General features: G+C 52.0%; 1 protein-coding gene across 5 annotated transcripts in view; it reads right to left on the bottom strand.

Annotated features, from left to right (window-relative positions):
• Positions 1-8,069: 8,069 nt before the first annotated feature.
• ANKS1A (ankyrin repeat and sterile alpha motif domain containing 1A) overlaps positions 8,070-26,947 on the bottom strand; it is a 207,592-nt gene continuing 188,714 nt past the window's right edge. For 2 of the 5 annotated variants that reach the window (XM_058432144.1, XM_058432146.1), the window contains 10 exons: positions 21,008-21,106; positions 20,013-20,165; positions 19,752-19,859; positions 18,531-18,695; positions 16,893-17,018; positions 16,485-16,556; positions 16,208-16,294; positions 15,443-15,583; positions 13,524-13,694; positions 10,873-12,514 (listed from right to left, as the gene is read on the bottom strand). In XM_058432144.1, coding sequence (XP_058288127.1) covers positions 12,395-12,514; positions 13,524-13,694; positions 15,443-15,583; positions 16,208-16,294; positions 16,485-16,556; positions 16,893-17,018; positions 18,531-18,695; positions 19,752-19,859; positions 20,013-20,165; positions 21,008-21,106 — 1,242 coding nt within the window. In that variant the 3' untranslated portion in view covers positions 10,873-12,394. The other 3 variants (XM_032141614.2, XM_058432145.1, XM_032141613.2) reach the window with 3 other exon arrangements.

The raw sequence follows: 26,947 nt of genomic DNA, 5'->3' as shown, positions 1-26,947 counted from the left end.
ACAATGGCACAATTTTGGCTCACTCCAACCTCTGCCTCCTGGGCTCAAGTGATCCTTCCACCTTAGTTCCCTGAGTGGCTGGGACTACAGGTATGCACCACCATGCCCAGATAATTTTTTTAATTTTTTTATACAGATGGGGTTTCGCCATGTCACCCAGGCTGGTTTCAAACTTCTAACCTGAAGCGATCCACTCACCTTGGCCTCCCAAAGTGCTGGGATTACAGACGAGAGCCACTGCACCTGGCCCAAGATTCTTTCTCATACAAAATTACTCTTTTTAACTTTCCTTACCAAAAATACTCTTCATACCTACAACTTTCTTCATGTCTCTCTCCCGTAGTTACCAGTTCCTTTCTACCTTGTTTCTAGTTCCTTTCCAAATTTACTTTTTGAAATTACCTTTAAATAATCTCCCAATTAGACAAAATTATTCTTTTTTTCTCAAAGAGAAAAAACCATTTTATAATTTTTAGAAGCATATTTCCCCATAACATAATTTTTAATGTGTACTAACGGACCAAAATATATTTTATCTTTCTATAAAATTTAAGAAGCAGGAACAAAAATATTTATGTTCAGTCATTTGTTTCAGTTTTTTATCTTATTTGGAAATGACCCAGACATTTAATGAACATCTATCATTTAATTGAGCATAATTTTAGATTTCCAATTAGCCAGGTTTAGTGGCACACACCTGTAATCCCAGCTATTTGGGAGGCTGAGGCAGGAGGATTGCTTTAGCCCAGGAGTTTGTGAACAGCCTGGCTACATAGTAAGATGCCACATTAAATAAAAAATAAAAATAAATACACTTTAAAAGATTTCAAATTACATGAAAAGTTCATTTATAAATGTTTTTCCTCTTTATATTTACATGATGTGTTTATTTTTAACAGTTTACCTAGATTACTTATGAAAACTGAGATATTAGACAAAGCTTATCATCATTTCAAGTTATTTCTCTGTTAACCATTTTTATAGCCTCTGAATATCAAGTGTTCACCTAAGAAATTTAAAGTTAAATATATGGGCATTTTGTTGATAACACAGGAGATACAGCTGATTTTATGAAGCCAACAATATTAAATTAGCCTTATTTACCAAAGGGTTACACAAAGATTATTCTGTTTTTAAGCTGAATTTTATAGTTTAATATCTAACAGAGACCAGCATGCAGCCAAAAATGCATACCGACTATTTTGAAGAGATTTCTATTTTTATGTTACCAATAATTTAAAAACCAGCTTATTTATTAAAGATTTACTTCTAAAAGGCATTTAGGTTAATTACTATATATTTTCTATGAGTGCTCATTTATCTAAGCTAATCTGAATAGAATTCCCTCAGGGATTTCTGGCTGATTATGTCAGATTTTACCACGTAGACACAACATATATAATACGTGTACATATGCATAAACACACCAGATGCTTACATATGCACACAAATCTTAACAGCTTTCATTTTAAAATTTTAGTCATGAGAGAGTAATACAAACTCACCAGTTTATAAAAGATGCTTGGATCCAGCTTATACTTCTGACAAAATGGCTAAATTTTGCTCCGATAACTAATCCGGTAAAAGCTGTGGACCACAATTTTCGTGAACAGTTTAGCTTTTTAAAATCTCTTTCATCCTTTTCCTTTTTTCTGTTTCAAAGAGTTTGGGGGTAACTCTTCAGTGTTTACATTTTAACTAAGACCAACTGAATAGTATAAGAAAAACAGTCTCCAAGTGGCCTTGAATTAGTAGCAAATTTATCTTTTGTTTGCTGGTCTGGTTTACTTGAATAGTCAGTGTGGATGGGCAAGCATTTTGGCTGTGTGTGTGTGTGTGTGTGTGTGTGTGTGTTTCTTTTTTGGCTTTTTCTGGTGCCTTGTGTCAGACTTAAGCAATTTTTATGCTGGACAGAGAAACCTTATATTATTGCTCTGAGCTCATGATTTTCACCTGTTTGGTCCAGAAGCCCAACTTTTTTTTTTTTTTGAGACGGAGTCTGGCTCTGTCACCCAGGCTGGAGTGCAGTGGCATGATCTCAGCTCACTGTAACCTCTGCCTCCTGGGTTCAAGCGATTCTCCCGCCCCAGCCTCCCAAGTAGCTGGGATTACAGGTGCCTGCCACCATGCCCAGTTAATTTCTGTATTTTTAGTAGAGATGGGGTTTCACCATGTTGGCCAAGTTGGTCTCGAACTCCTGACCTCAAGTGATCTGTCTGCCTCGGCCTCCCCAAAGTGCTGGGATTACAGGTGTGAGTCACTGAACCTGGCCTTGAGAACCTAACTTTTATAAGCATTTAGCTAGTTCTTTTTCTTTTAGACTATTAATCCTTCAATTAACTGTTCTGTCACCTTAAGCAGTTGTTAGACAAACCTAAATTTACATTTACAAAAGGTATCTAGGTTGTTGGCTGCCATGAAGGTGTTGTAATTTGTAAAGCCATTAATTTGAAAGACCTTTAAGACCAAAAAAAAAAATCTTGGCTGGAGTGCCATTAGGAGAGAGTGTTATCTCAACACCAGCAGAAAAGTTAGCAGATTCAAAGTAGAGATCTTAGAAGGATCCATATGTTAACATTGTAATTGGAGGGTTTGTGTTTTTTTTTCTTTTTTAGAGAGTTTGACTAATGACCATTGAGCTCTGAATTTTCCTTCATGTAATTTGCCCATCAGTTAAAAAATATGCATAAGAATGGGCCATATTATATAGCTGGCTGGAGTCTCAGAAAACCTGGCATGCCTTAGCGTTTGTGAATCCCATTCCATTTCTTATTAATCTCTCAAGAGCAAAGATAATCCTATAAATCCACCAGAGAATGTCAGGAGTCTGGACTGGTATTTTAGATCATGGCAACTGCCCTCATGGCTTTTAATTAGTCATCCACTAGTGTCTGCCATTTGGAATGTTTATTTTTGCTCTTGGAGGATTTCCAGAAATCAGCAAAGGAAAAGGGCCAAATCATTTACAGACACACAGAACCAAACCAAAATGAGACCAAAATTAGTGTTCACAATACTTTTAACCCAGGTGTGCAGATTAAACACACTATTAAATTAGGCATGCAGGAAGAACCAAAAGTAAATTCTCCAGAAAAGACTTGCCTCACAGATAGGATATAAATTCTGTAGAAACCAGAGCACTCAAACCAGAAGGGTACTTGTCCTCATCCCAGAAAGGACTTTCCAGAAAAGACAGAAAGTCTTTTATCATCCCAGGAGGGATGTAATGTCCATTATTAAAGGCAGACTTGTAACTGAAACAAATCCTCTATAAAGTGAAAAACAATTAACCAGAGGGAGGGAGTCTGAGAATCCTACAGGAGATTCACCCAGCTGGAAAAGGCAACTCATGAAGATGGAGAGCACAAAGGGCTCAGTCAGTATACACTCAGTTTCAGGGGCCTCTGATTCTTCTGAAGTGAGCCTGCCTCATCCCACTTCTGACACCATTTATGTCAACCTCAATAACAAACGGAGTGAGGTCCTCTAAAAGAAAATGATATTTATTTGGTAATAAGGTATTGTAATGGAAATACATGTGTGATAGTAAACCATGTGCATATTCAGGGACTTGAAGGAAGACAAAGGTTTTCAAAGGAAAAATGAGGATTACATAATTGTTTTGAGATAATTATCCTTGGCTACAAGGATCAATAACAATGGTAGTGCCAGTTTGGGGTTGGACAGTCAGTTGCTGAGCAGATGTCTTTGCAGAAGTATTTTTTTGGTATAAGGTTGTGATGGTCTTTGTGCTAGGTTGTGGTTTTCACAAGGTTGTGGTCTTTTTGTAATAGTTTTTGTTACCAGGCATTTATGCATGAGAACTCTCTCTCCAGCTTTTTTTTTTTTTTAACACAAAAGTGACTGTTTTTTTTGTTGTTATTTGTTGTTTCTCTTTCTTTTTTTCTTTTTCTTTCTTTTTTCTTTCTCTCTCTTCTTTCTTTCTTTTTTTTTTTTTTTTTTTTGTTAGAGAGAGTCTCCCTCTGTTGCCCAGGCTGGAGTGCAGTGGTGCAGTCTTGACTCACTGCAACCTCTACCTCCTGGGTTCAAGCAATTATCCTGCCTCAGCCTCCTGAGTAGCTGGGATTATAGGCATGCATCGCCATGTCTGGCTCATTTTTGGGGGTTTTATCATGTTGGCCAGGCTGGTCTTGAACTCTTGGCCTCATGTGATCCACCTGCCTCGGCCTCCCAAAGTGCTGGGATTACAGGCGTGAGTCACCATGCCAGGCCAGTAATGGCTTTTAATTCTAACCACTTTCGCAAGTTTATCTGGTTTGGGATTTGCTTGGCTTCTTGAATCTGAAGGTTTATGTTTGTTGCCAAATTTTGGAAGTTCTCAGGTGTTATTTTTTTGAGTGCTTTTTTTGTTTTGGAGATAGGGGTCTCACTCTGTTGCCCAGGCTGGAGTGCGGTGGTGTGATCACAGGTCACTGCAGCCTCGACCTCCTGGGCTCAAGCAATTCTGCCACCTCAGCCTCCAGAGTAGTTGGGACTACAGGCACACACCATCACGCCCAGCTAATTTTAAAGTTTTTCTGTAGAGACAGGGTCCCACTCTGTTGCCCAGGCTGGTCTTGAGCGCCTGGACTCAAGCAATTCTCCCACTTCAGCCTTCCAAAGAGTTAGGATTACAGACATGAGCCACCGTACCTGGCCTCGAGTGTTTTCTTAGCCTCTTTCTATTTCCCTCTTCTTCGCTGACACAAATGTTAGATCTTTTGTTATGGTCACACAGGTCCCTGAGATGCTGTTCATTTTTTTCAATCTGTTTTCTCTCTGTTGTTCAGATTGGGTAATTTCTGTTGTTTTGTTTCCCAGTTTATGGTGCATTCTTTCCTTTCCCATCCTCTCCACTCTTAAGCCCATCCACTGATTTTGGTTATTGTATTTTTTTAGTTCTAAAATTTCCAAAAGGTTCTTTAGATCTTTTCTTTGCTCAGACTTTCGACTTTTTCATTTGCTACAAGTGTGTTTATAATTATTTGTTGAAACATTCGTATGGCTGCTTTAAAATATTTGTCAGATAATTCTAATATCTGTCCATCTTGGTGTTGATATCTTTTTTTTTTTTTTTTTAAAGACGCAGTGTCCCTCTGTTGCCCAGGCTGGAGTGCAGTGGCGCAATCTCAGCTCACTGCAACCTCCGCCTCCCAGGCTCAAGCCATTCTCCTGCCTCAGGCTTCCGAGTAGCTGGGACTACAGGTGTGTGCCACCACGTCCGGCTAAGTGTTGACATCTATTGATTATTGCCTTTTAAATTCAGATTGAGAGTTTTCTGGATATTGGTATGATAAGTGATTTTCTATTGAAACTTGGACATTTCTGTTTCTCATTCTTATTTAAACCTTCTCTTTTAGCTGACTTTGACACCACTCTAGCAAGGGAAAAGGAAATAGCATATTACTGCCAGGTTGGGGGTCAAAGCCCAGCTTCCCCACCTGGCCTCCACTGACACCTGAGGTAGGAGGCTGCTTGTTATTGCTGGGGTGCCGTGGTACTCCCGGCTGCCCCTGTAGTTTCCACTGACTCCCAAGGCGGGAGCAGCGTCACAATCACTGGGTGCTGGTGAGCGTTCTGCCTCCTCACCAGGCCCCCTCTGACACCGTGCGTGAGATTGTTGGGCACCTCATTATAGCTTTGTGAGGGCAGAGGTCTTGGCCTTTGCTGATCTGGGTGGGGCCCCATTTTTCCTGTGGTGTTTGGCTGGAGTAGAGCAGTTATTTATTGTCTAAATTTTCTGTCTTGCTAAGCTGCCCCTTTCCTGGTCCTCTGGCTGGAAAGAACAGGTTTTTGTCTGTGCCCACTGGTGTTTCCATTGGGGGTTGTAATCGTACTTAGTGGGGAGAGCAGGGAAAAGAGCATTTACTGATCTTCCGAGACATAGGCGTTAGTTTACTTTTGATAGCTGTTGTCAAGGTGTCCTTGTTACATGTGGTGCACACATTAGTTTTCCATTGTTTCTTTTTCTTAAGGGTGCATTTTGCTATGCAGAAATGTTTAGTTTTTATAGACTCAAATATATTAATCCTTTTTAAAAAATGGATTCAGGGTTTTATAACATGTTTGGAAAGGCCTTTCTCAAACCAAGCTTATTAAAAAAAAACTCCCATTTTCTTCTAGCTTTGAGTTTTGTTTTTTGTTTTTACATTTAAATATGTGAGCCATCTGGAATTTATTTTGGCATAAGTTGGAACAGGAATCTCCCTGCGCTCCCTCCCCCTTGGCTACCCAATTGTCCCAGCTCCATTTACTGAGTAGTATTTTATGGTGTTAGGAAAATTCTATTTGGTAAATGGTTGTTTATAATAGTATTCCTAACAGCCGAATCCTGAAAAAAGCGGTCTCAAAGTCTTAGAGGCTGCATGGAGGAGGGGATGGTTCAGACTTTAGCTTTCCTTGTTGTTAGTCGATGACAGCGAGTGGGTGCAGTGTGAGCCCCAGGCTGAACTGCATGACACACTAGATGGTCGGCCTGTCCCTATCTATGGGACTTGGATACCCGCTGGGTTCAGGAAGCCAGGGGTGGCCACGGCTGACTAGAGGGTGTTTTGAGCTGCCTTGGAAAGTGCTCCAGCTTGAAAGTTTCTCCTCCTCCGTGGCCTGGTCATTGCTGAGGATTGATCTATCCCAATTTTCAATAGTAACAACCCAGCTGCCTAGGAGTCTGAAGGGTAGGCCCATGAGGATGTGGAGGAGTATGACAGAAATGAGCCCCTGAAGGGGGAGAAAGGAGTGAGTGGAAGAGGCCGGAGATTGTGCCTCACACAGAGGCAGAATGTGTAAGGTGGCCCCAGAAGGGATGATGATAGCAGCTATGTGTCCTGGTGCCCTGACGACACTAGTTATGACCCGACCTTTCTCTTCTGGCTGTCAGGTTTCTTCTGCTTAGGAAAGAGAGCCATAGCCAGGGAGCCAAGGGATGTGGGGATGAAGAACCCCTCTGGAATGTGAGGCCCTCCCCCACGGGGCCTCAGTGGACTTTCCCAACTCAACGCAGCGTGGCCTACAAAGCCCTAGTTGGGAGTAACAACCTGGGATTTGGCTCTCTCTCTGCCATTCGCTGGCAGGCTGGCTAGGAGAAAATCATTTTCCAAGTCTGGACCTTGTTTTCTCTACCAATAAAAGAGGTTAAGTTTTAGACATAAACAACTATTGTTTATGTTCAATATGGGTATTGAACTAGATGAGTGAATTTTTTTAAGGCCCTTTTAAGAAATGGAAGAGTCTACAGAAACTTAGGAATAAAAGCGTTCAGTGCTAGGCAGCTGGGGTTGAAGCAGGCCTAGGAACAGGGGCTCTGGCAGCTGGAGCCACTGGACCAGATGGGGCTCAAGGTCCCTCCCACTGGCCCTGGGCCCTGCTTTATGAATAGAGGTGACACCACCTGTCCGGAAAGGAATGGGGCTAATGAGATGGTTGCCTGGAAAGCTAGCCGAGCTGGAACACAGGTGCTCCATCATCAATGAAGGGGCTGCTATGACCGCTTGCTTGTGCCTTCCCAAATTCTCCCCTTTAAATACAGCTCAGCACCCCGCCCCTTCCTCCCCCTGCCACTAGCCCTCTGGGAGCACTTTGCCCTCTGCATCCATACCATAGCACAGCAGCTTTGGGCTGGTAGCTAGTTGTTTATGTCTAAAACTTAACCTGTGCAATCCAAGCAAGTTCCTGAAAGGAGACCACTTTCTTTCATAGCTCTAGATCCCCCAGGCTGCCTGGGAGGCAGATGTTCGATTCACGTCTGTGGGTGGACAAGCCCAGACCAGGAGGCAGAAGAGATGCAACTGCAGCAGTAACTAGAATGTGGCCCTGGCTTGGTGTTCACAGCATGATGCTCCTAAGGAGGGGAAGGTGAATTGTGGGGCCCTTGCACCTCACAGGGCAGCTGTAACTATCAGAGAGTGCGAGACAGAAAGCCAAACAAACAAACAGCCAAGCTGTCATCATCTCAGCCAAACGGCGTAGGACGCCAACTCACTGACCCTGAGCCTGCGTCTCGCCTATGCCCACGCCTCTGCCAGAAAACAATCATCAATCAAGACGCTTTCCAATTCAAAGACTCGGAAGAATTAAGGCTGCGTTCATGTCGCTTCTCATTTATTAATTCAGTCTGTTCTAAGTTGTACAGTTATGAAAATAACAAAACCAAAGCTGGAAGCCCAGGAATATTTACACTCTCTTGGGTAGTGAGGTCAGTCTATGTTGTTGCACAGATTGGTTATGTTTGGTACCTCAAAATGTTTATAATTCAGACAAAATCAGACAGATTAACAATTTTATGTACAGTAAAACAAAAGGGGAAGTCATTCAAGTATCAAAATACAGAGACAAAGATTAAATAACATTTTTATTACAGTTCAGTCCGTTGCCACACCATGAGCAACAATACTTGTGAGCTGCTTTCTGCTGGCCTGGGCATCTCAAAGACAGACCCCGTTCAGACTGGTTTTCTGATGTCTCTGACTGCAGCTCTGCCTGCTGCCTGCTCAAACCCGAGCGTCTCGGGAACTCCCATTATTAGTGTCTGACGCTGGAGGGCTCAGGAGGGATGCAGAGCACTGCACATGCAGAGCCTGTCGGGAAGGTCTTATGTGCTGAGCAGCTGGTGGGCAGGGGAGAAGAGGTGGACAAGAAGCCTGTGGCTGGGACAGGTACTAAGCCCATCTGAAGTCTCCCACCTGAATGGGCTCCTTCACAGTTCAGAAATGCAGCGACAGGGTCTGCCCCTGGTGTGACCTGCACTTGGAGAAGTGCAAAAGTAGGGGGGCCTTCCCACTTGAAGCCTGTCCTTAAAGTTACAATAACCTTTCTAGGAAAGGGAGACTACCTGCCCCAGAGGAGAAGAAAAGAAAGGAAGAAAGAAAGGCCCAGTCATTTTCCTTTCTTGAATATTCAGAAATAAACCAATCTCTAAACAGAACCCAGAGCCAGAGCAGACTAGCCAAGGCTTCCAGTATGAAAATACCCTGAATAAATAAAGATGATATAGCAGCTTCAAGCAGAAGAAACACCTATGGATGATCTAAGCACAAACGACAGCTTGAGGAGTGTATCGTAGTGTCTGCAGTTTCTTTCGGACCTACCACCCCCCGACAGAGGCCCATTTAGATGTGGCCTGGCCCCTCAGGAGGAAGACGGGCACCAGCATGCACGCAGCGGCAGCGCAGTCTACTCTGGATGCTTTAGGGTTCCTGGTCAACTCTTAGAAGAAAGTCGGGGCTGAGTACTGTATAGCATTAGCTCATGGGAATCCTCACAGGCCCTGAAAGGAGCAGGAAATGAAGTAAAACTGCACGGTGTCGAGGTCTTCGTTTAGTACCGCGAAGTGGAGGAGGGCCTGCCTCTGCCGCAGAGAGAGCTGAGTCCCAGGACCCAACCTGCTGGGCGCTTAGCAGATAGAAACCCACAAGGCCTGGCCTCTAGCCAGCCAGAGACAGCCCCACTTCTGATTTTTGGCCAACCACATGGGTTAAGAATGTACTCCCTGCACATACACACCAACAAAGAATTTAAATTCACAGCCTTTGCTGGGGAAACAGGAGTGTTGCTGAAGCCTGGACTATTCATCCTGGGACCTGACTGACCTATGCCAGGAAAGCTTGGAGCCTGCTAAAGTGCCCACAGGAGGAACTGGGCACACAGCTGAGCCAGCTTTGCCTCTCAAATCCACAGCAGTTTCCCCTGCATTTCTACTCTAGTCCAGAGGGAAGAATGCAACCCAAGTTACTTTTAAAAGCAAAGCGAGCAGCAGGAAAGCTTAAGCAGAGGCGCACCGGGACGCCAGCCTGCCCCAAAGGCCACGCGGGGGAGCATCAATGCACTGTCACCTTATTTAGCTTTTTCCACACCGGGGGCCAGGGATGGGCCCAGCAGCCGAGAGTGTAACCGTCAAACTGATAATTCAGCGAATCAAAATGAGCCCCAATCACACAGGCTGATTAGACAAATCACAAATTGGCAAGTAGCAACCTTAGCTGACCTACTCCAAACATTAATGCCCCAAACAAAGCTGCTTTTCCTGTTCTCTGACACAACGCAGGCAGTACGGCGCCAGCCAGCCCAGGGCAGTGCTCCGGTCACTGACAGGTAAGAGGCCAGGGAGAGGCCTGGCACTCTGGTGCTGGCTGACTTCCCAGCACTAGAAACTGCACACTTTATCTTCATTTGGCCACCGAACCTTCCCATTGGGAACCCCGGAAATGGACCGGAAACCTTTGAGTTGCTCAGGTGCCTCTAAGGCTGTGTTCTTACGAGAAGCCTGTGTCCAGCCCCTGAAGGGGACAGGAAGTCGGGCAGTTCATAAAGAGCAGCAGCTGATATGGTCGGGTTTGAAAAGCAGACGCACCGTACTCAATTCTGCCCGAGGCTGCTCCGTTCCCCTCACCCACAGGCCACCGCTTTCTCTTCAGACCCACTGAGCTGTACCCAGGTCCCATCCTGAGGACAGAGGCTGTGCAGGCTGGCCTCTGAACCAACCTCAGCTCCCCTGTCCTCTGCCCCATGGCCATTTGTCTAAAGATTGGCAGTATGACCTAGAGGTTTGAGCCAAGTGTTAAAAGTTCATTTTGTAAAAAGATTTTTTTTCTGTTAAAAACAATGTGTTCTGAACAAGTCACTTCTTGACCCTCTGGAATGCCAGTCCCATCTGCTAGCGGCCTGGAGTGCTTCTCCACAGCCAAGGCAGGGCTCGTTCTGCAAGACATGGTGGTGGCAGGCCCAGGCCAAGTGGCCAAGAGGAGGTCCTGCAGGTGGAGGTGAGGCCTGGGTCTTCAAAGCTGCAGGTGAGGCGATGGCGGTGGTGGCAGTGGGAGCCTATGCCCCCAAGTCTATGTTTCCGCAGCACAGTGTGGTTCCTCAGTGGCTCAGCTTGGCAGAAGCAAACAATGGGGGGAGGAAAGGGTTAACCAATGGGGCCTACGGACGGTGGAGGAAACGGAAAGGAAACACAGAGCAGGACAGAAGATCCCTCACAGCCTCCCCTGGGCACCCTCCATGCCTGCTTTGAGCACCCACAGCCCGCAGCCCCCGCCGCCTCTGGCTCAGCGACTCTGCTCAGGAAGGCACAAGGATGGGTGGGTGCGCAGGACCCACCCGGTTTATCGACTTGGGTTTTGACTGCCCTGGCCGACTGGCTTTCCTAATGGACTCTGCTATGCCCAGCTGCCTATGGGCACCGCTTCCTTCCTGTCTCCTGCCATCCAAACTGATTTGCCCGCACTGGAGAACGGGGGGCCTCTTCAAAGACTCAGCTCCACCATCCCAGCTGCTGAGCTGCTGCGAGGGGACGGCCTCTCCTCTCGGAGGAGTCAGGAGGCTGAGGGAGGTGGTCAGGGGCGCACTGGACGGCGCTGTCTATCTGTGATCCCCCACCGTGGAGAATGTCAGAAAGCTCCCAGAGGACAATGGAGGCCACTTGGTCCAGGTCCCTGTCCTCCAGCAGCTCTGTTCTGTGAGGGAAGAAGGTGCGCCGTGTGTGCAGGGCACAGGCTGCCGCCTCGTTGTTTCTACGGAAGGCCTTCCTCCTCAATGAGCTAGACTCCAGAGCCAGGCCCAAGGCTGCCAGGCCTTGAGACTCCATGGCGAAGATAGAGGGGCTGTCCACATACGTGCCACCCCCCTCCTTGGAGGGGAAGGCCCATCAGGACTGAGACACCTGCTGTGTGAGCCAGCCTGTGAGTGTTCAGATACCCAGAGCCCCAAGCGGGGCAGTCAGCACGGACCCAAGGGCCGGGTGCATATCTTGGGCCCTCACAGAAAGCAGTCTGTCCCTGGTCCAGCCACATCACTGAGCTCAAGGTCTCACAAGGGCCTAGCCATGAGAGTGAGGCCAGCACCTCAGAGCAGCGGAGGACAGTGGGGTGGGGCTGCAGGCCGGCTGTAAGCAGAGTGCTGGGGACTCTGGCACTGGGTGGTCACAGTGGTTGGTTGTTTCAGGAGAGGTGAGAACAGTCAGCTAGCTCTTGGCAACGGTGCCCAGCTGTGGCTCAGTACAGCAGACAGGAGGAGGGAGCCACACAGCCCAGCCCAACCCCAGGGAGCTATCAGTGCCGTTGGGATTCTGCTGGAGACTGCCCTGCCCGTCGGGGTTCACAGTGCCTGCCCGTGGAGGCTTCCGGGGTGCAACAGAACCCCTGAGCCCTCTTGGTGCCCACCTCAAAGACAACTCACCCCCTCAAGCTGTCCTCAGCCCAAGGGGGAGAATTCACAGTGTTCGGTGGTGGTAGGTGCGAGAGCTGCGAGTGTACAGCGTCTACGCTGCCGCCCGCCCAAGAGGAGCAGGTCCCAGTGCAGGTGGGGCCTTGGCATCAGCAGCTGGAAGGAGAGAGTTGAGGACAGCAGAAAGATCGGATGGCAAAGGCACAGTGAGACTAGTGGAGACAGGGAGTGGGTTGTTTTAGAAGATAGTGGTCTCATACTTGGTGCTGAGGCTCCGCTTAGAGTCTGGTTTGGGGTCCACAACCCAGGAGACACTGGCATGGGATTGGGCATCTTGGTCCATATCGGGTGGTTCCAGCTGCCAAACAAGGAAGCAGTCAAGAGTCAGAGGGAGCTCTGTGCCAGGGCTGGAGGCAGGAGGCCCCTCCCACCCCCAGGCCAGGCTGTGGCCCCTGTGCTGGGAGGGGCAGCCCTTATTCTCCTCAGCCAAAGAGCAGGCCCCTGGGGGCGGGCAGAGGAGGGACATGCTCCCGGAGCATCTTGGGGAGGGCCGCCTCCAGGCACAACTTCTCTCCGGGATTTCTTGGGATTGCTCAGTTAAAGGACCCCTGTCCTACCCGGGCCTCCTGCTCTAAGCCCAAACCCGCTCACACTGGGCAGGAAGGGGATATGGGGCTTGGAAACGTCAAGCCTCGGGTCTCTCTGGTAGGCCCAGAGAGCTCACCCCAAGGCAAGACCACAGCAGTCACCCCAGACCTCTGGAGAGAGGACGCACAACAGAAAAACAGAGAGGGCTGAAGCACACACAGGACAGGCAGGGGGCATCTCAGGAAGAGGGGAAAGAATGTCACACAGGCAGAGGGAGAGGCCACCAGAGGCTAACAGGGCTCACGGTCACTTCGGGGAGACTGACACACAAGACAGCAGGAGGCGTAAAGACCTTGACTCCAGGACTAACAGACGGCAGCGGTAGGTAGGAAGGGCGGTGGGTGGTGCAGGTGTGACAGTAACAACAGCGATTATCGGGGGGCAGCGGCACCTGGGGTGCAGAGCAAAGCAGACACAGACACAGGGATGGTGCAGTTACTGGGGGCTGCCTGCGGGCCGCTCTCTGCAGCCCCTTGATGGCCTGCCCTTGGGGGAGCCCAGCGAGGGAGGGGAGCAGGAGCACCAGAGGCCCGCCGGGGCCAGAGGAGCTGCTGCCTTTCCAGGGCGAGACCTGGCAGGGGTGGGAGACAATTAAGGTCATTTCCCTGTAAGGCCAGCTTTCTGGAAGTGCCAGAAGACCCTCCTCGCGCTGGCCACCCTGAGCCCTTGAATCCCTGGGTCCAGGGAGAAGGGGATCTTGGCCAGTGGGGCCCACGTACTGCAGATTTCCTCATGCCGACCCGAGGCTTAGGCACCGGTTTGAAAGATTTTGTTTCAATCATCTCAGCTGCAGAGGCGCCCACTGCCCTGGACTTCTGGGCCTGCAGGGCCAACTGATAGGCCACTTCGAAGGCCTGCCCCAGCGTCAGGATAATCTCGTAGGTCAGGTTCTGGGAGGAAGCAGATCACCACTTAAGCGCCTCGTTCAGGAGCCGCTTCACCCACTCCTGCCCTGTCCTCATCCCCACCCTGAGCACACAGGCAGCATCTGGGGTAAGAAGGGAACACTGGTTTTGAAAAGACACAATTTGAGCGTAACACACTGTTTCCTTCTGCAGGATTTCATGTGATAGAAACACCAGGTAAATGCAAAAACTGCTACCAGCTGAACCAAGCCCCCAGGAGATACACAGACACCCCCCCCCCCTGCCCCCACCACCCCTGGTGCCATAGCTTCACACTGGATATGCCCTTCCTCGCAGGGACCATGTGTCCCCCTCTAAGTCTACCCGGAAGCGCTCCTACCTCCTTCCGCTCTTCCCTCCTTTCCCTGCTTTTACTCTCCCTAGGTCCCTGTTGTTCTCCCCGCTCTACACAGGATGTGGCCGGGAGCTGGGCTGCGGGGAGGGCAGGTGCACACTGCTGCAAGCCCATAGTAGGTCTTTTCCAAGGCAGGGTGCCATGCCTGCGGCAGTACTTGGGTATTTCTTAACCATTTAATATAAGTGGTGCTAGTGCTTTTATTTTTAATGTGTCACCGACAAAGTTTGTGAGTGCTGTGCCCCTAACTCCATTTCCCCATAAACCCTGTGGTTTTTATTGTGTGATTTTACACAGCACAGTGATTGTTAGGAGCATATATGTGGCGTTACAGCAGAACTGAGTGTATGTGGGAAAAGTCAGCAACAGGTAAACGCCACTGACTGTGCTGTGTGGACCACCTCATCCATCTCACAGTGGCCCCTGAGGTGGGCCACATTATATCCCCTCCAGACAGATGAGGAAGCAGGCAGACGTCATGTTTCCAAGCTCACACAGCTAGCAAGCGGCAAAGCCTGGTTCCTCCTAACCTTCACTGGCCCAGAGCAAACAGAGGACTGGGGTGGATGAGGTCCCGGAAGTGTGGGGATGCCCAGAGCTGCCTGTATTCCAAGAGCCACAGATTCTGGAAGCAGCTGCTATCCCTGAGGGCGGTAGACACCTGGACCCCTCTGAATTCCTCCTGGGGTGAGGAGGCAGCCTGGGGCCACTACCAGGCTTTGTTGCAGGTTAGAGGGAACCCCCGCCAGTGGGCTGTCATTTCTGGTCTGCTCCCTGTGGGCAGCTGTGTGAGAAGGAACTCTCCTCGGCCCAGTGACACCCAGAGCCAAGCCTCAGCAGGAATTTGAGGGAAGATAATCTGCCAAAGAGGGCACCGCTGCCCCTAAGAGGGAAGTAGAGGGCATTTCTGGGAGGCAGCCCAGCCAGAGGTTGGAGAGCTAGGGCAGGGAGCTGGGCAGACAAACGCCTTGCATGACCCAAGAAAACACTTGCCAAAAAGCTGGAAAGTCAGCAGCGGTGGCTCACGCCTAGTATCCAGTTATGTGGGAGGCTGAGGTGGGTAACTCGCCTGAACCCAGGAGTGCAAGGCCAGCCTGGGCAACACAGCGAGACTCCACCTCTTTAAAAAAAAAAAAAAAAAAAGCTGGAACCCCCTGTCCCCAGTGCCCTGGGCCAGTCCCTGTTCCCTCTGTGCGTCAGTCTCATCACTGTGAAAGGGGACCGGCCTGGAGTGCTGCTGGGCTCCATTCATGAACCACACATTTGCCAGGCACTGGCCAGGGGCCAGGACAGCGCCGCATCTGTGCCCTGCAGTGGGGCTGGATGCCTCAGGGCTGCAACCCAAGCCCACCCCGCCCGGCCCCAGGACCCCACCCACCACATCCACGGTGCTGAACACATGGCAATAGTGGTGGCTGGTCTGCAGGTCCTTGGTGATGTAGGCAAAGGTACAGAGGTCCTCCGGGTCCTGGGCCGCACAGGAAATGTTCCGGATCTCGTGCTCTGCGATGACATTCTGCTGGGGAAAGCCGTGTTCTGGAATTCTCAGGCTCAGGCATGCCTCTGGCACCCCCTGCCTCAGCCTGTTACCATTGTCACTGTTCTCTGTCCCAGCCCAGAGTATCAAGCAAACCCCCCTTCACCTTCTCATTTTGTTTACTGGTGGGGGTGGGGGTCCCTGATTTTGGTTTGGGGTCTCCACCCCTGACCACAACAACTAAGGCAGTAAAATGTTCACACCCAACCACAAGCTCTCTCCAGCCTCTCCCACCCCCCAGGGTGGGGGCAAAGTGGGAAGGGTGTCAGGAAGGTGGGATCCCACACGGTGGCGCACAGGGGGAGTCCTTTGCTCACGGAGGGAATCACACCTGTGAAGACCTGTGAGCGGGCGCGTGGCCAGCGGAGCCCAGGTGGCGAAGCTAACAGCAGTGATCACTAGGGCGGGGACGGGGCTGACAGCAGGCACCCAGGCCAGCAGATGAGAGACACGCCTCTTGGCGAAGTGGGAAGTAGTAAGAGGACTGGGGACCCTCTAGGGAGATAAGGGATGAGAGAGGGCAGCCGGGTTGCTTGCCCTGGAGCCCTGTGGGTCTGACAGGGATGTGGGTCCCACTCCCGCCAAGAGTCCCTGTAAGCAGCACACCTTGTTGGAGGCATCGATGAACTTGACACCTTTGTATGTGATGGACAGGATGATGGTGGGGATCTTCTTCATGTGCTCGGTAGATTTCTACAGGAAACAAGGGGTGGCCCTGTCAGTGCCCCTTCTCAGGGCTAAGCCTCCTGGGCTTCCACAGGTCCCAGCTTCCCTCCCATCCTTACATAGTGCAGCAGGGCCCAGGCAACTGCAGCTACTGCCCCCGTTGCTGCCTTCTGCTGGCCAGTCCCATGGCACCCTCTAGCCCGCACAGGCACCCTACCCGCATCTTGGCACAGGCATCTTGCGTGGATTCTGTCCCTCGCAGATCTTTGATCAGCATGGAGCCCAGATACTGTGGGGGCAAGCAGTGGCCAGGCTTAGGAAATCCTGCGTTTCCATGCAGGGGTGACCCAACCAATTTGGTACTGTCCCACAATCAAGTAGTTACCCCTCCCAATAACACCCCCTCTACTGCCCCAGCTGGAGAGACCCTCCATTCAACTCTCTGGCTAACGGACCCAGAGGCCTCCACTCCTTCGCCTTAGCTGCCAAGAGTGGCTGAAGAGTGGAGAACAGCTCAAAAGCCCTGGGCCTGGCTTTGTGGAGTCCCTGCTGGGACTTGGCTGCAGGTGCCTGGCAGAGAAGGAGCAGGGAGGCCGGCCCTGCTGGGAGGGCAGGAGCAACTCACATTGGCTTCATAACCACAGGACTCGAAGATGAGTTTCTCTGGCTGGTGTTGCCAACTCTGCACTGGGGCGTAGGGGGCTGCCAGGCTCGGGGGCCGCAGGGTCAGCTTGGCCTCGCGGTGCTCCTCCTGCAGAACACACGCAATTGGACACCTGCTCCTTGCTCCAGAGGAGCACACGGGCTCGCTGCCTGGCTCCAGCACACCCAAGGGTGAAGATGCCAGTGACCTTAGCAAGTTCAAGGGTCAACTGGAGATGGCAGGGGGCAGACCAGCAATTCAAACACACTGCGGGAGAGGGCAGGTGCTAGCCACAGCAGAGGCGCAGCAGGGACCCAAACCGCCTGAGAGCAGGGCTCGGGAAGGACAGTCTCTGTGGTGTCCGAGATGAGTCTCAAAGGAGATGGGAAATGACCAGAGAGGAGATGGCAGAGTCTGTGTGAGGGGCACAGGCTGCCAGGCTGTTCTGCACAAAGACCAAAGGAGAGAGCAGCAGCCACGAGACCCTGGGACGCCCTGGGGGCCAGCCCAGGGCGGGAGGGATCTTCACAGCGGGGAAGGCAGTGAAGTGAAGAATGCATTTCAAATGGATCCTTCTGGCAGCAGCTGGGGGGTGGGGGAGGCCACTGCGGTCCAGGTGAGAGATCATGGGTCCCTGCCCAGGGCGCTGGTGGAAGGAATGGAGAGGAAGGAAAAGATTCAGGAAACACGGAGGCCCTCCCTTCCCAGCAGTGGGCAGAGCCTCTCGACAGCAACCGGAATTGCTGGACAATGTGTTTAAAAATCCTTTGGAACTCATGGCTGTGCTTGTAGAAAGGGAAGGGAAGTCCCCAGAGCCAGAAGTGAGAAGTGAGAGTCAGAGAAACAGGCAGCAGTGAAGCTGAAGTTCACCCGGAGGGGCCTGAGGGACACCTGCCAATCCTGTGTCTGACAGGCCAAGAGGACAAAGGACAAAGCCAGGGTCCGTACAAGGAGGGAGGCAGGACAGGCAGGTCCTGAGTAAATCCAGGACCCCTGGAAATGATGCCCTGAGAGGGTGAGCCAGGAGTGTGAGACGGGCCCACCTCCGCCAGGGCTGAAGCGGGCACCGGGAGCAGAGGAGGCGTCTCCAGCAGTGCCCCCCATGGGGCTGCAGGCAGAGAACAGGAAGAACAGAGTCTGGTCTGGCTGCGGTTTTGCTGGGCAGGAGGAAGAGAATGCTGCGGAGGTGAAGCTGCAGGGAAAGCAGTTCTGGGGAACAACTCGGTAAGCAGAGAAGGAAGGGGCCAAGAAGGATCTCAGAGAGACCAGGAGAGCACAAAGGGCTCTGGGGCCAGCAGGGCAGGCAGCGCGGGACGCAGGAGGCCACAAAGAGCAGACGGGGGATCTGAACCCCTGAGGGAGGGAAGTACAGGCCACAGGAGTGGCCCCAGCAGCCGACAGCTGAAATGAGTTGTGCGGCCTGAGCTCGGCACCATGGGTGCTGGGTGGGCCTCACACAAGGCGGCTGGGTGTGGGCGAGCAGAGCAGGCTGGCGCCTCCTGACTCTGGTGCCAGCCCAACTGTGCTTGGGTATGGGGCAGCAGGTGGTTCTGGGAGGGCCTGTCCCGCCCAGAGGAATGAGGTAGAGCCTGGCTTGCACTTCCACTCCCCCTGCCCCACCTGGATCCTGAAGCGCTCCGCTCGGGAGGGTGCTGCGGGGTCATGGAGACTGTCATGGCGCCTCCTGCCTGTGTCCCCTGGAGGCAGCAGCAGGTCTGCCGACCGCCCAGTGCAGGAATCATTCTGACTCAGCGGGGATGACGTCTGGGACAGCAAATCTTGGCACTGTGGAGGGAGAAATCCAGGTGGAACTTGCAGCCCTCGGCCCAGTGCCCGACTACAGGTATCAGCCAGCCCCGCTGGTTAGGATGGCACAGGCAGCGGCACCGGGAGAAGCAGCAGGGAGCGAAGGGGCCAACACCAGAGGGGTGTCAGGTGGCACCACGCAGCCATCGTCCACTAGTGCCCCCCAAGAGGGTGGGGAAGCCACTTTTGCATTTATAAAAGATTAAATCTTCTGTCCTGATCCATTGCAGGCCTCTGCACATGACCAAACAAAGCACCCTCCTGAGAAAAAACGTAGCCCTGTCAGTCAGGACCCTAAAGCCACTGTCCCCCACAGAATACAAACCCGGCTTCTCAGTGTCTATATCTGAATGTTGACATGGTTCCCAGAGCAAGGCTGGGCCTCCACTTTCTCATCTGTAAAAGGAGGATGAGCAGGACCCACTTCACGAAGCCCCTGAGGGTTCAATGGGGTGAGACCTGCGGGGCAGGCCCAGTGCACCCGAGGGCTCAGGGAGCGGCTGCTCTAGTTACCGCCATCCCTGCATGTTTTGGCCTGGGGCTGGGGGAGAGCTCTTCCCCTCAGCTGCAGGCTCTGAGTCTAACCCATTTCTGTAGTCAGGAATTTCCCACAGGAGCAACAGATCATTGGTGAGGTTTTTAAAATGCAAGCTGTCTTAGCCACCCCAGCCTGGGAATTCCAACTCAGATTTGGGGGGTGCCCAGGAGGCTGCGAGTCCTGGCCGTTTGGATTTGTCTCAGGTGTTACCGGATCCGGCCCCTCCCTGTCCCCAGGCACAGAGCTGAGTTCAACACCCAGGCATGGCCTGGTGTTTTCCTACTATCCCCCAAGTATTATGTGTTTGATCGGCCATCCCCAAATAGAAACAAGTGGCGGGGAACTTCTCTAAACCCCCTCTCCTGTGCTCATCTCTTCTTGTTGGAGCTGCTTTCTCCTACACTACAGTGGTCTCTGAAGAATCCTAAATAATTCTATGTAATTCCTACAAATACAGGGAACAAACATACATTCCTTTCTGTCCCTCCCCGACTCACCCTCAGCTGGGAGAATCTGGGGGGCTTCTGGGGCGGCTCCTCGTACGGCCTGTCTGCGAGGGAGGCAATGATGCGCTTGCGATGGCCGAGCAGCTGGACCTTCAGGACCTGGGTGATGAGGAGCAGGGAGGTGACAGGTCAGGTGGCCAACTCACTCACAGTCCGCTCCAGCCCCCAGCACTCTTCTGCTGGGCCAGGCTGCCCCTAAGGGAAGCTCAGACTTCTGGAGGGTCCAGGCCGGGCCATGCAGGGGCTACTCACGTTGACGAGCTCCAGCTCCCAGAGGTTCTTCACGGTGTCGATGGAGCTGTAGCCACTTGACAGGAAGGAATGGACATAGTCCTGCAGCCCCAGGGAGTCCAGCCAGGAGGGCACGCTAGGGGGGCTGTTCCCGTCATAACCCAGAGCCTTCACCTACAGGGCAAGGAGAGGGCAAGGAGGGAGGTGAAACTGACATCTCAGCACTCACAGGAGAGGGACCCGGGGACCATGGACCCAGCCAGCTCACAGACTGTGGCCAAGGGGGCCCTGTGTGTTTGGGTCCTCAGCACCTTCGAGTCCCTCACTTCACACAGCCTTTCCTATCACTTGCTGGGCTCGGCTTCCCCATGGGGAAGGCAGGAGCCGCCGGAGCACCGACAGGGCTGGAAGACGCCCTAGCAGACAAGCCTAGGTAGGGAGGGGGGTCTGCAGAACGCCTCCGCCCTGAGCTCCGCTGAGGTCACGGGCCTGGAGGGACAAGAGAATAGTGTGTGCCCTCAGAGCGGGCGCTTCTCAAGCTTTGGACATTCAGCACAAGTGCAGGGCTGAGGCTCAGGCCCACCAGCTCCTGGCTCCCTGGGGAAGATGGTACCTCCCTCAAGCCCACTTGGGGAGGGGCCCGGTGCCAGGGCTCAGTGCAGGCTGGCCTGGGCTCCAGTGAGCCAGACAGACCATGAAGGGGGCTCTGGGTGAAAAGCCAAGCCAGTGGGTACCAGGCTCCCGGGCCAGGCAGACCCCCGGAACCTCCTCATGACCCCGGAGGAGCCTGCTCCCTGCCCTAGGGCTCTGCTGACTCTCCAAGGGCCTTAGGGCGTAGTGAGGAAGCCAACAGGGTTGTGTGCAGCCCTTCTGGAGCTCCTAGGGTGAAGGGTAGAGGCCCCGCTATGATGTGCATGTGCTAGAGCCCTGCTCCTCCCCTGTTCTTGGTGCAGGTGGTGCTAGGGAGGTGGCCCTGGCTCCGCACAGGCTGAGGCTACAGGGCCGGCGACGGTCACCTTGGGCAGGGAGCGTGCCGCCTGGAGCAGCTTCCGCCGGTGCTGTGGGTCGCTGATGCCGATGTCCCGCAGGTCCTGCTCTTCCATCACATTAGACCCCTGAGAGCAGAAAGGTGGATGTCAGGGCCCCTCCTGGATGGACGCCTGATGGCCCTGAGGGGGTCAGGTGGGCCTTTCAGGGCCCTGCACCAAATTCTCCTTCACTGCAGGCACCAAGAGGGCACGGGGACAAGTCTGCCCAGACTGCCCACGTCCATCCGGGTGGCTCCCAGGGGAGCTGGGCAGAGCTGGGGCTCCAGAATACGCACAGGGTGCTGAGGCCGGCCAGGGCATACAAGGGTGGGGGCGTCGCCTGCCCAGGCCCAGCCACAAGCCCCGGCCCGAGTGTGTGTGCATTTTTCTGGGGAGCAGGTTCCATGCATCCAAGATAAGGAACTAGTGGACTTATCCTAAGGTTCCTCTTAGACAGGATTTTATAATTCTAAGGTTGTAACAACCACCTCAGGCAGGTGGCTGGTGACAGAGGTGGGTACCCGAGGAGCCAGCCTCACCCCAAGGAGGAGAGAAGCCTCCAAGGGGGAGACTGTCAGAAAAGGGCATCCTTGTCCCAGGGAGAAGGGTGGGTCAGAGCTGAGCCCAGTCCGCGCTGTTCTCTGCGACCTCCACTGGCCTCAGCGGAGCAGCTGAGGGTGGAGAGGCACACAGAGCGCCCACCTGCAGCGCTAAGCACGATGAGAGGATGTGGGGACGGAGGCTGGTGCTCCTGTTCCTTTCTCACTATATGACAGGGCCGAGAGCTTTCACCTGGCACATCCCACTTCATGCTCACAACCTGCATGTTAGCGTCTCTGTTAATCCTGTTAATCTGTTTTAACAGATGAGGAAACTGTGGCACACAGAGGTCAGAAATTTCTTGACATCACACATCTAGTGGTGGAGCTAAGATGTGACCCCTGGCAGCCTGACTCTTTCCTTCATGCTCCTGACCCCTGAAAGGACATCTCTAATTACAATAGTCACAAGATAGTGTGAGCAGATTTAATTTTAAAATACACAGTATGGCCTATGATACAAAATTCACAGGTCCTGCCCATCCCTCAGCCATGGAGGCCCTCGCAGTTGCAGCTGCTGCCACTTCCTGGACATCCCCAGAGCCCAGCTGGGCACAGACAGGCATGTGCCTGCACATTGCATTTTCACACAAACGCCATTCTTGCACGCGCTCGGTGCCTTGTTCTTATCACTGAATACACACAGGAGATTGTTCTGTAGCAGTGCATGTGGGCCTACCTCCTTTGGACAAGCTGCAGCATCATCTAGGTTAGGAATATGCTATAATTTATTCAGCCAGTTCCCTGTTTAAGGACATTTGCTTCAACTTCAGCTACTGCACACAGTGCCACATGAACACCCTCCCCGCGTGTGTCATGTCTAGGCCTGTTATGAGGAAGGGTTTCTGCTTACTTGAAGGGTGTGTGTGCTTAACATTGACAGCTCTTTCTGCTTTTCTTAGTGACGGCAGTGCTAGATCCCCCCACCATCAGCAACGCAGTAGGGAGAGTCTCACTGCAGTTTCAATTTGTACATTTCTTATCGGAGTAGGATCATCTCATCCAGAGGTGAGGCTGAGCATCTTTCCACATTTTATCTATCCAGCATTTCCAAAGCACTCCCTCCCTACTCCACGCTGGACCTGCCCAAGCCATTTAGTAATAGGGACTGTTGTGGCCAGGTGCAGTGGCTCACCCCTGTAATCCCAGCACTTTGGGAGACTGAGGCAGGCGGATCATGAGGTCGGGAGCTCCAGACCAGCCTGGCCAACGTGGTGAAACCCCGTCTCTACTAAAAGTACAAAAATTAGCTGGGCCTGGTGGCAGGCGCCTATAATCCCAGCTACTCAGGAGGCTGAGGCAGGAGAATCATTTGAACCTGGGAGGCAGAGGTTACAGTGAGCCGAGATCACGCCATTGCACTCCAGCCTGGACGACAGGGTGAGATTCCGCCTCAAAAAAAAAAAAAAAAATTGGGACTATTGTTATTCCCACCCTACAACTAAGGAAGCTGAGGCCTACAGAGCTCTGGTGACTTGCCGAGGTCACATGGTTAAGTGCATTTGGAGCCAGATTCAGCCCCAATGCTGTTGTCCACATGGCCCTGCTGCTGCACACTTGGGGACACCCAGAGCTCCTTGAGTTAACTTGCTTATAGCCTTAGAGTTTGTTTTTGTTTGTTTGTTTGTTTGTTTTTTTTGAGACAGAGTCTCGCTCTGTCACCCAGGCTGGAGTGCAGTGGCACGATCTCAGCTCATTGCAAGCTCTGCCTCTCGGGCTGATGCCATTCTCCTGCCTCAGCCTCCCAGTAACTGGGACTACAGGCGTCCGCCACCACGCCCGGCTAATTTTTTGTATTTTTAGTAGAGACGGGGTTTCACTGTGTTAGCCAGGATGGTCTCAATCTCCTGACCTTGTGATCCGCCCACCTCGGCCTCCCAAAGTGCTGGGATTACAGGCGTGAGCCACCACGCCTGGTCGATACTGAGTTCTGACCACGGTCCAGCACTGTGCTAGGGGCTTCACACCCATGACCTGCAAAAATCCGCCCCATAAACCTTTCAGATAGGAGCTGCTCACATTACACAGAAAGAAACTGAGGCTTGGAGAGCAGACTGGACTCATCCAAGGCCACAGTACTAGAGCACGGCAAAGGGACTGCTCAGGCCCCATCTGACCAACCCCAGTCGTCTTCCTTGGCTCTTCCTGCTGGGGAAGGCAGGGTGTACTGAAGACAAAAGCAAAGTGTGGGGGTGTGCGCAGATGCCTGCCAGACAGCAGGAGCAGGACACCTGTCCTGGGCTGGGGCACAGCCCCTGCTGAGCTGAGAGCCAATGCTGCCTCCCTCTGTAGAATCCCATCTCTCAGCATCGTGCATAAATGCTCCTCCCAGGACTCCCCTCCTGGCCACCTCTTCCCCACCTCTCGGGGAAGGAACACTGTTCCTTCCTTTTTTTTTTTTTTTTTTTTTTTGAGACGGAGTCTCGTTCTCTCGCCCAGGCTGGAGTGCAATGGCACAATCTTGGCTCACTGCAAGCTCCGCCTCCCGGGTTCACGCCATTCTCCTGCCTCAGCCTCTCCGAGTAGCTGGGACTACAGGCGCCCGCCACCACACCCGGCTAATTTTTTTGTATTTTTAGTAGAGACGGGGTTTCACCGTGGTCTCTATCTCCTGACCTCGTGATCCGCCCGCCTCGGCCTCCCAAAGTGTTGGGATTACAAGCGTGAGCCACCGCGCCCGGCTGTTCCTTTCTTTTTAACTGTACAGAATCCAATTCTTAGAGGTGAGTGGATTTGGGAATGCCAGGGCCTCCAATAAGGGAGAAACAGGGTCAGGATGTGGGCCCAGGCCTCTGTATACACAGCCTGGGCACTGTGCCAAGGGCCAGCCTGACTCTGGGAGAAGCCAGCCTGGCCTATTGGAGTTCAGTAAGGGACTGGGTTTGTAGAGTTGCCCATGATCGTGGCTGGGTGCCCTTCCTTGGTAAGGCACACGTGAAGCGTCTGCCATGGTGGCTGTAATTAGTGTCACTTTCCATCAACCTAAGCCATTTGAATGCTTTCTCCTTCCTGCGAGTATCTGTCACTGGGCTCCACCTGAAGATGCAGAAGGTAGCTGAAATTGTGGAGGCCCAGGCGAATGGAAGGAGCACGGCAAGGGAAGGCCTGGGTCAGCCCTGGGCGTCCTGGGAGAGCAGGAGGCAGGAGAAGCGGCAGGGGCTACTGCAAGACCCACACTGCTTTCTTCCTGGCTTTCTCCAGTCCACTGGGGCTCTAACATCTTCAGAGCCTTCCTGCCCATGTGATTTTAGAAGAAAAATATCCTTTTGCATCTTGAAAGGCATCTCACATGTTAATATTTTGCTTAACTGCAGGTGAGGTCTTCATTCAACAAAGTGGCAAAGGCCTAGGAAGGGGACTGCTCGGGAGTGGTGACACACTGGTGTAGACCCTTTCAGCCAAAGGGGAAACAGGAGCTGTCCTAAGTTACCACTGAGGGTTACAGGGCAGCCCTGGATGGGGAGGGGCCGGCCTGGGCCTTGGACTCCCTCTCCCTCCACACCGGCTGCTGGCTGGGCTGCTTTCTGCAGCCCTGTCTACAGGATGGGGCAAATGGCAGGGCCGCAGGAAGGCTCCACGAGGCCAGGGTAGGTAGGCGTTTGCTTTGACTTTAACGGATCTTCTGGAAACAGGACCCTGACACATCCAAACCGCAGAGAAGTTCTGACTGGGAGCGTGTGGCCAGCTGGGAGCGTGTGGCTCTGCCAGACAGCATCTGGTGCCTCAGCGGTATGAACCAAAAATAAAACCATCAGCCCCTAGGAAACTGAATGGACCCCTCCTCTAGGCCAAGGGGATCCCACAGAAACCTGAAAAACTGGTTCAGGCCATGATGGGAGGGGGCATTGGACCCGCCTCATTACACCCTCCTCCCTGTGGAATTCAGGCACAACAGTCCCGCATTATCATTAAAGCAGAGATCCTAAGACTGACCCAAGCAGACTCTGCAGCAACAAGACACCAAGTGCCAGCCTGACTCCAGGTCAGCATCACACAACAGACAGCAGCCCCGAAACAAAGTATTTCACCCCCAAATATAACAAGACACCAAGTGCCAGCCTGACTCCAGGTCAGCATCGCATGACAGACAGCAGCCCCGAAACAAAGCATTTCACCCCCAAATATAACAAGACACCAAGTGCCAGCCTGACTCCAGGTCAGCATCCTACGACAGACAGCAGCCCCGAAACAAAGTATTTCACCCCCAAATATATTTCTTTAGCATATTTTGAAATGGCCCTGGAAAGCTGCCTCTTGTGGGGGAAATTTACATTCTATAGAGGATTCCCTTCCCTTTGATTTCACACATTTTAGGGAGACACAAGACATCAAGCGATATATGTGTGGTTCAGTCTGGAAAGGAGGGACAACTCAAAACTGAAGTTTGGGGGTGGCGGCCTTACAGGTCACAGGTGGATTCAAAGATTTTCTGATTGGCAACTGGTTGAAAGAGTTTATCTAAAGGCCTGGAGTCAATAGAAAGGGGTGTCTGGCAAATCAACCTAATTAAGGTTGATGACAACAAGAAACTAGGGGAATGGGTAGGTCTCTGTAAAATACACAGAGAGGGGAAACCCTGGAAAGTGGTTGGTTGCAGTTGTGCAGTAGTTAAGGACTATGGCAAGGAGTCTCAGGCCAAGGATGTCATCGAAGAGTCCTTCAAACGCAAGAAATGAAGAAATAAATCTTTGGCACAGAAACACACACACACACACACACACACACATACACACACACACACAAAAGAAGAAAAAAAAAAAAAGGGGTGTCTGGGTTAAGATAAAGGCTTGTGGGCTGTGCACGGTGGCTCACGCCTGTAATCCCAGCACTTTGGGAGGCCGAGGCAGGCAGATCACAAGGTCAGGAGATTGAGACCATCCTGGCTAACATGGTGAAAACCCATCTCTAGTAAAAATACAAAAAATTAGCGTGGTGATGGGCACCTGTAGTCCCAGTTACTTGGGTGGCTGAGGCAGAAGAATGGCATGAACCCGGGAGGCAGAGCTTGCAGTGAGCCGAGGTCGTGCCACTGTACTCCAGCCTGGGCAACAGAGTGAGACTCCGTCTCAAAAAAATAAAAATAAAAATAAAGGCTTGTGGGGACCAAGGTTCCTCTTATGTAGATGAGGTCTCCTAGGTGATTCGCCCTTAGAGGCAATAGATGGCAAATGTTTTCTGTTCAGACCTTTGAGAGGTGCTAGACTCTCAGCTGCTCTCTTCAGGATCAGAAAAAGACCTAGAAAGGGAAGGGGTGAGATGGGCAAGGAGGCTTTCTAGGAAGATGGGGGTTAAGCTGGGAAAGAGTTGGTGGAAAACCCAGCAGAGAGGC

This window comes from Hylobates moloch, unplaced genomic scaffold (assembly GCF_009828535.3).
Source record: "Hylobates moloch isolate HMO894 unplaced genomic scaffold, HMol_V3 SCAFFOLD_20, whole genome shotgun sequence".
In the NCBI taxonomy this organism is placed as follows: Eukaryota; Metazoa; Chordata; class Mammalia; order Primates; family Hylobatidae; genus Hylobates; species Hylobates moloch.
The sequence above is the reverse complement of the archived record's forward strand: the minus strand, read 5'-3'. Positions and strand labels throughout refer to the sequence as shown.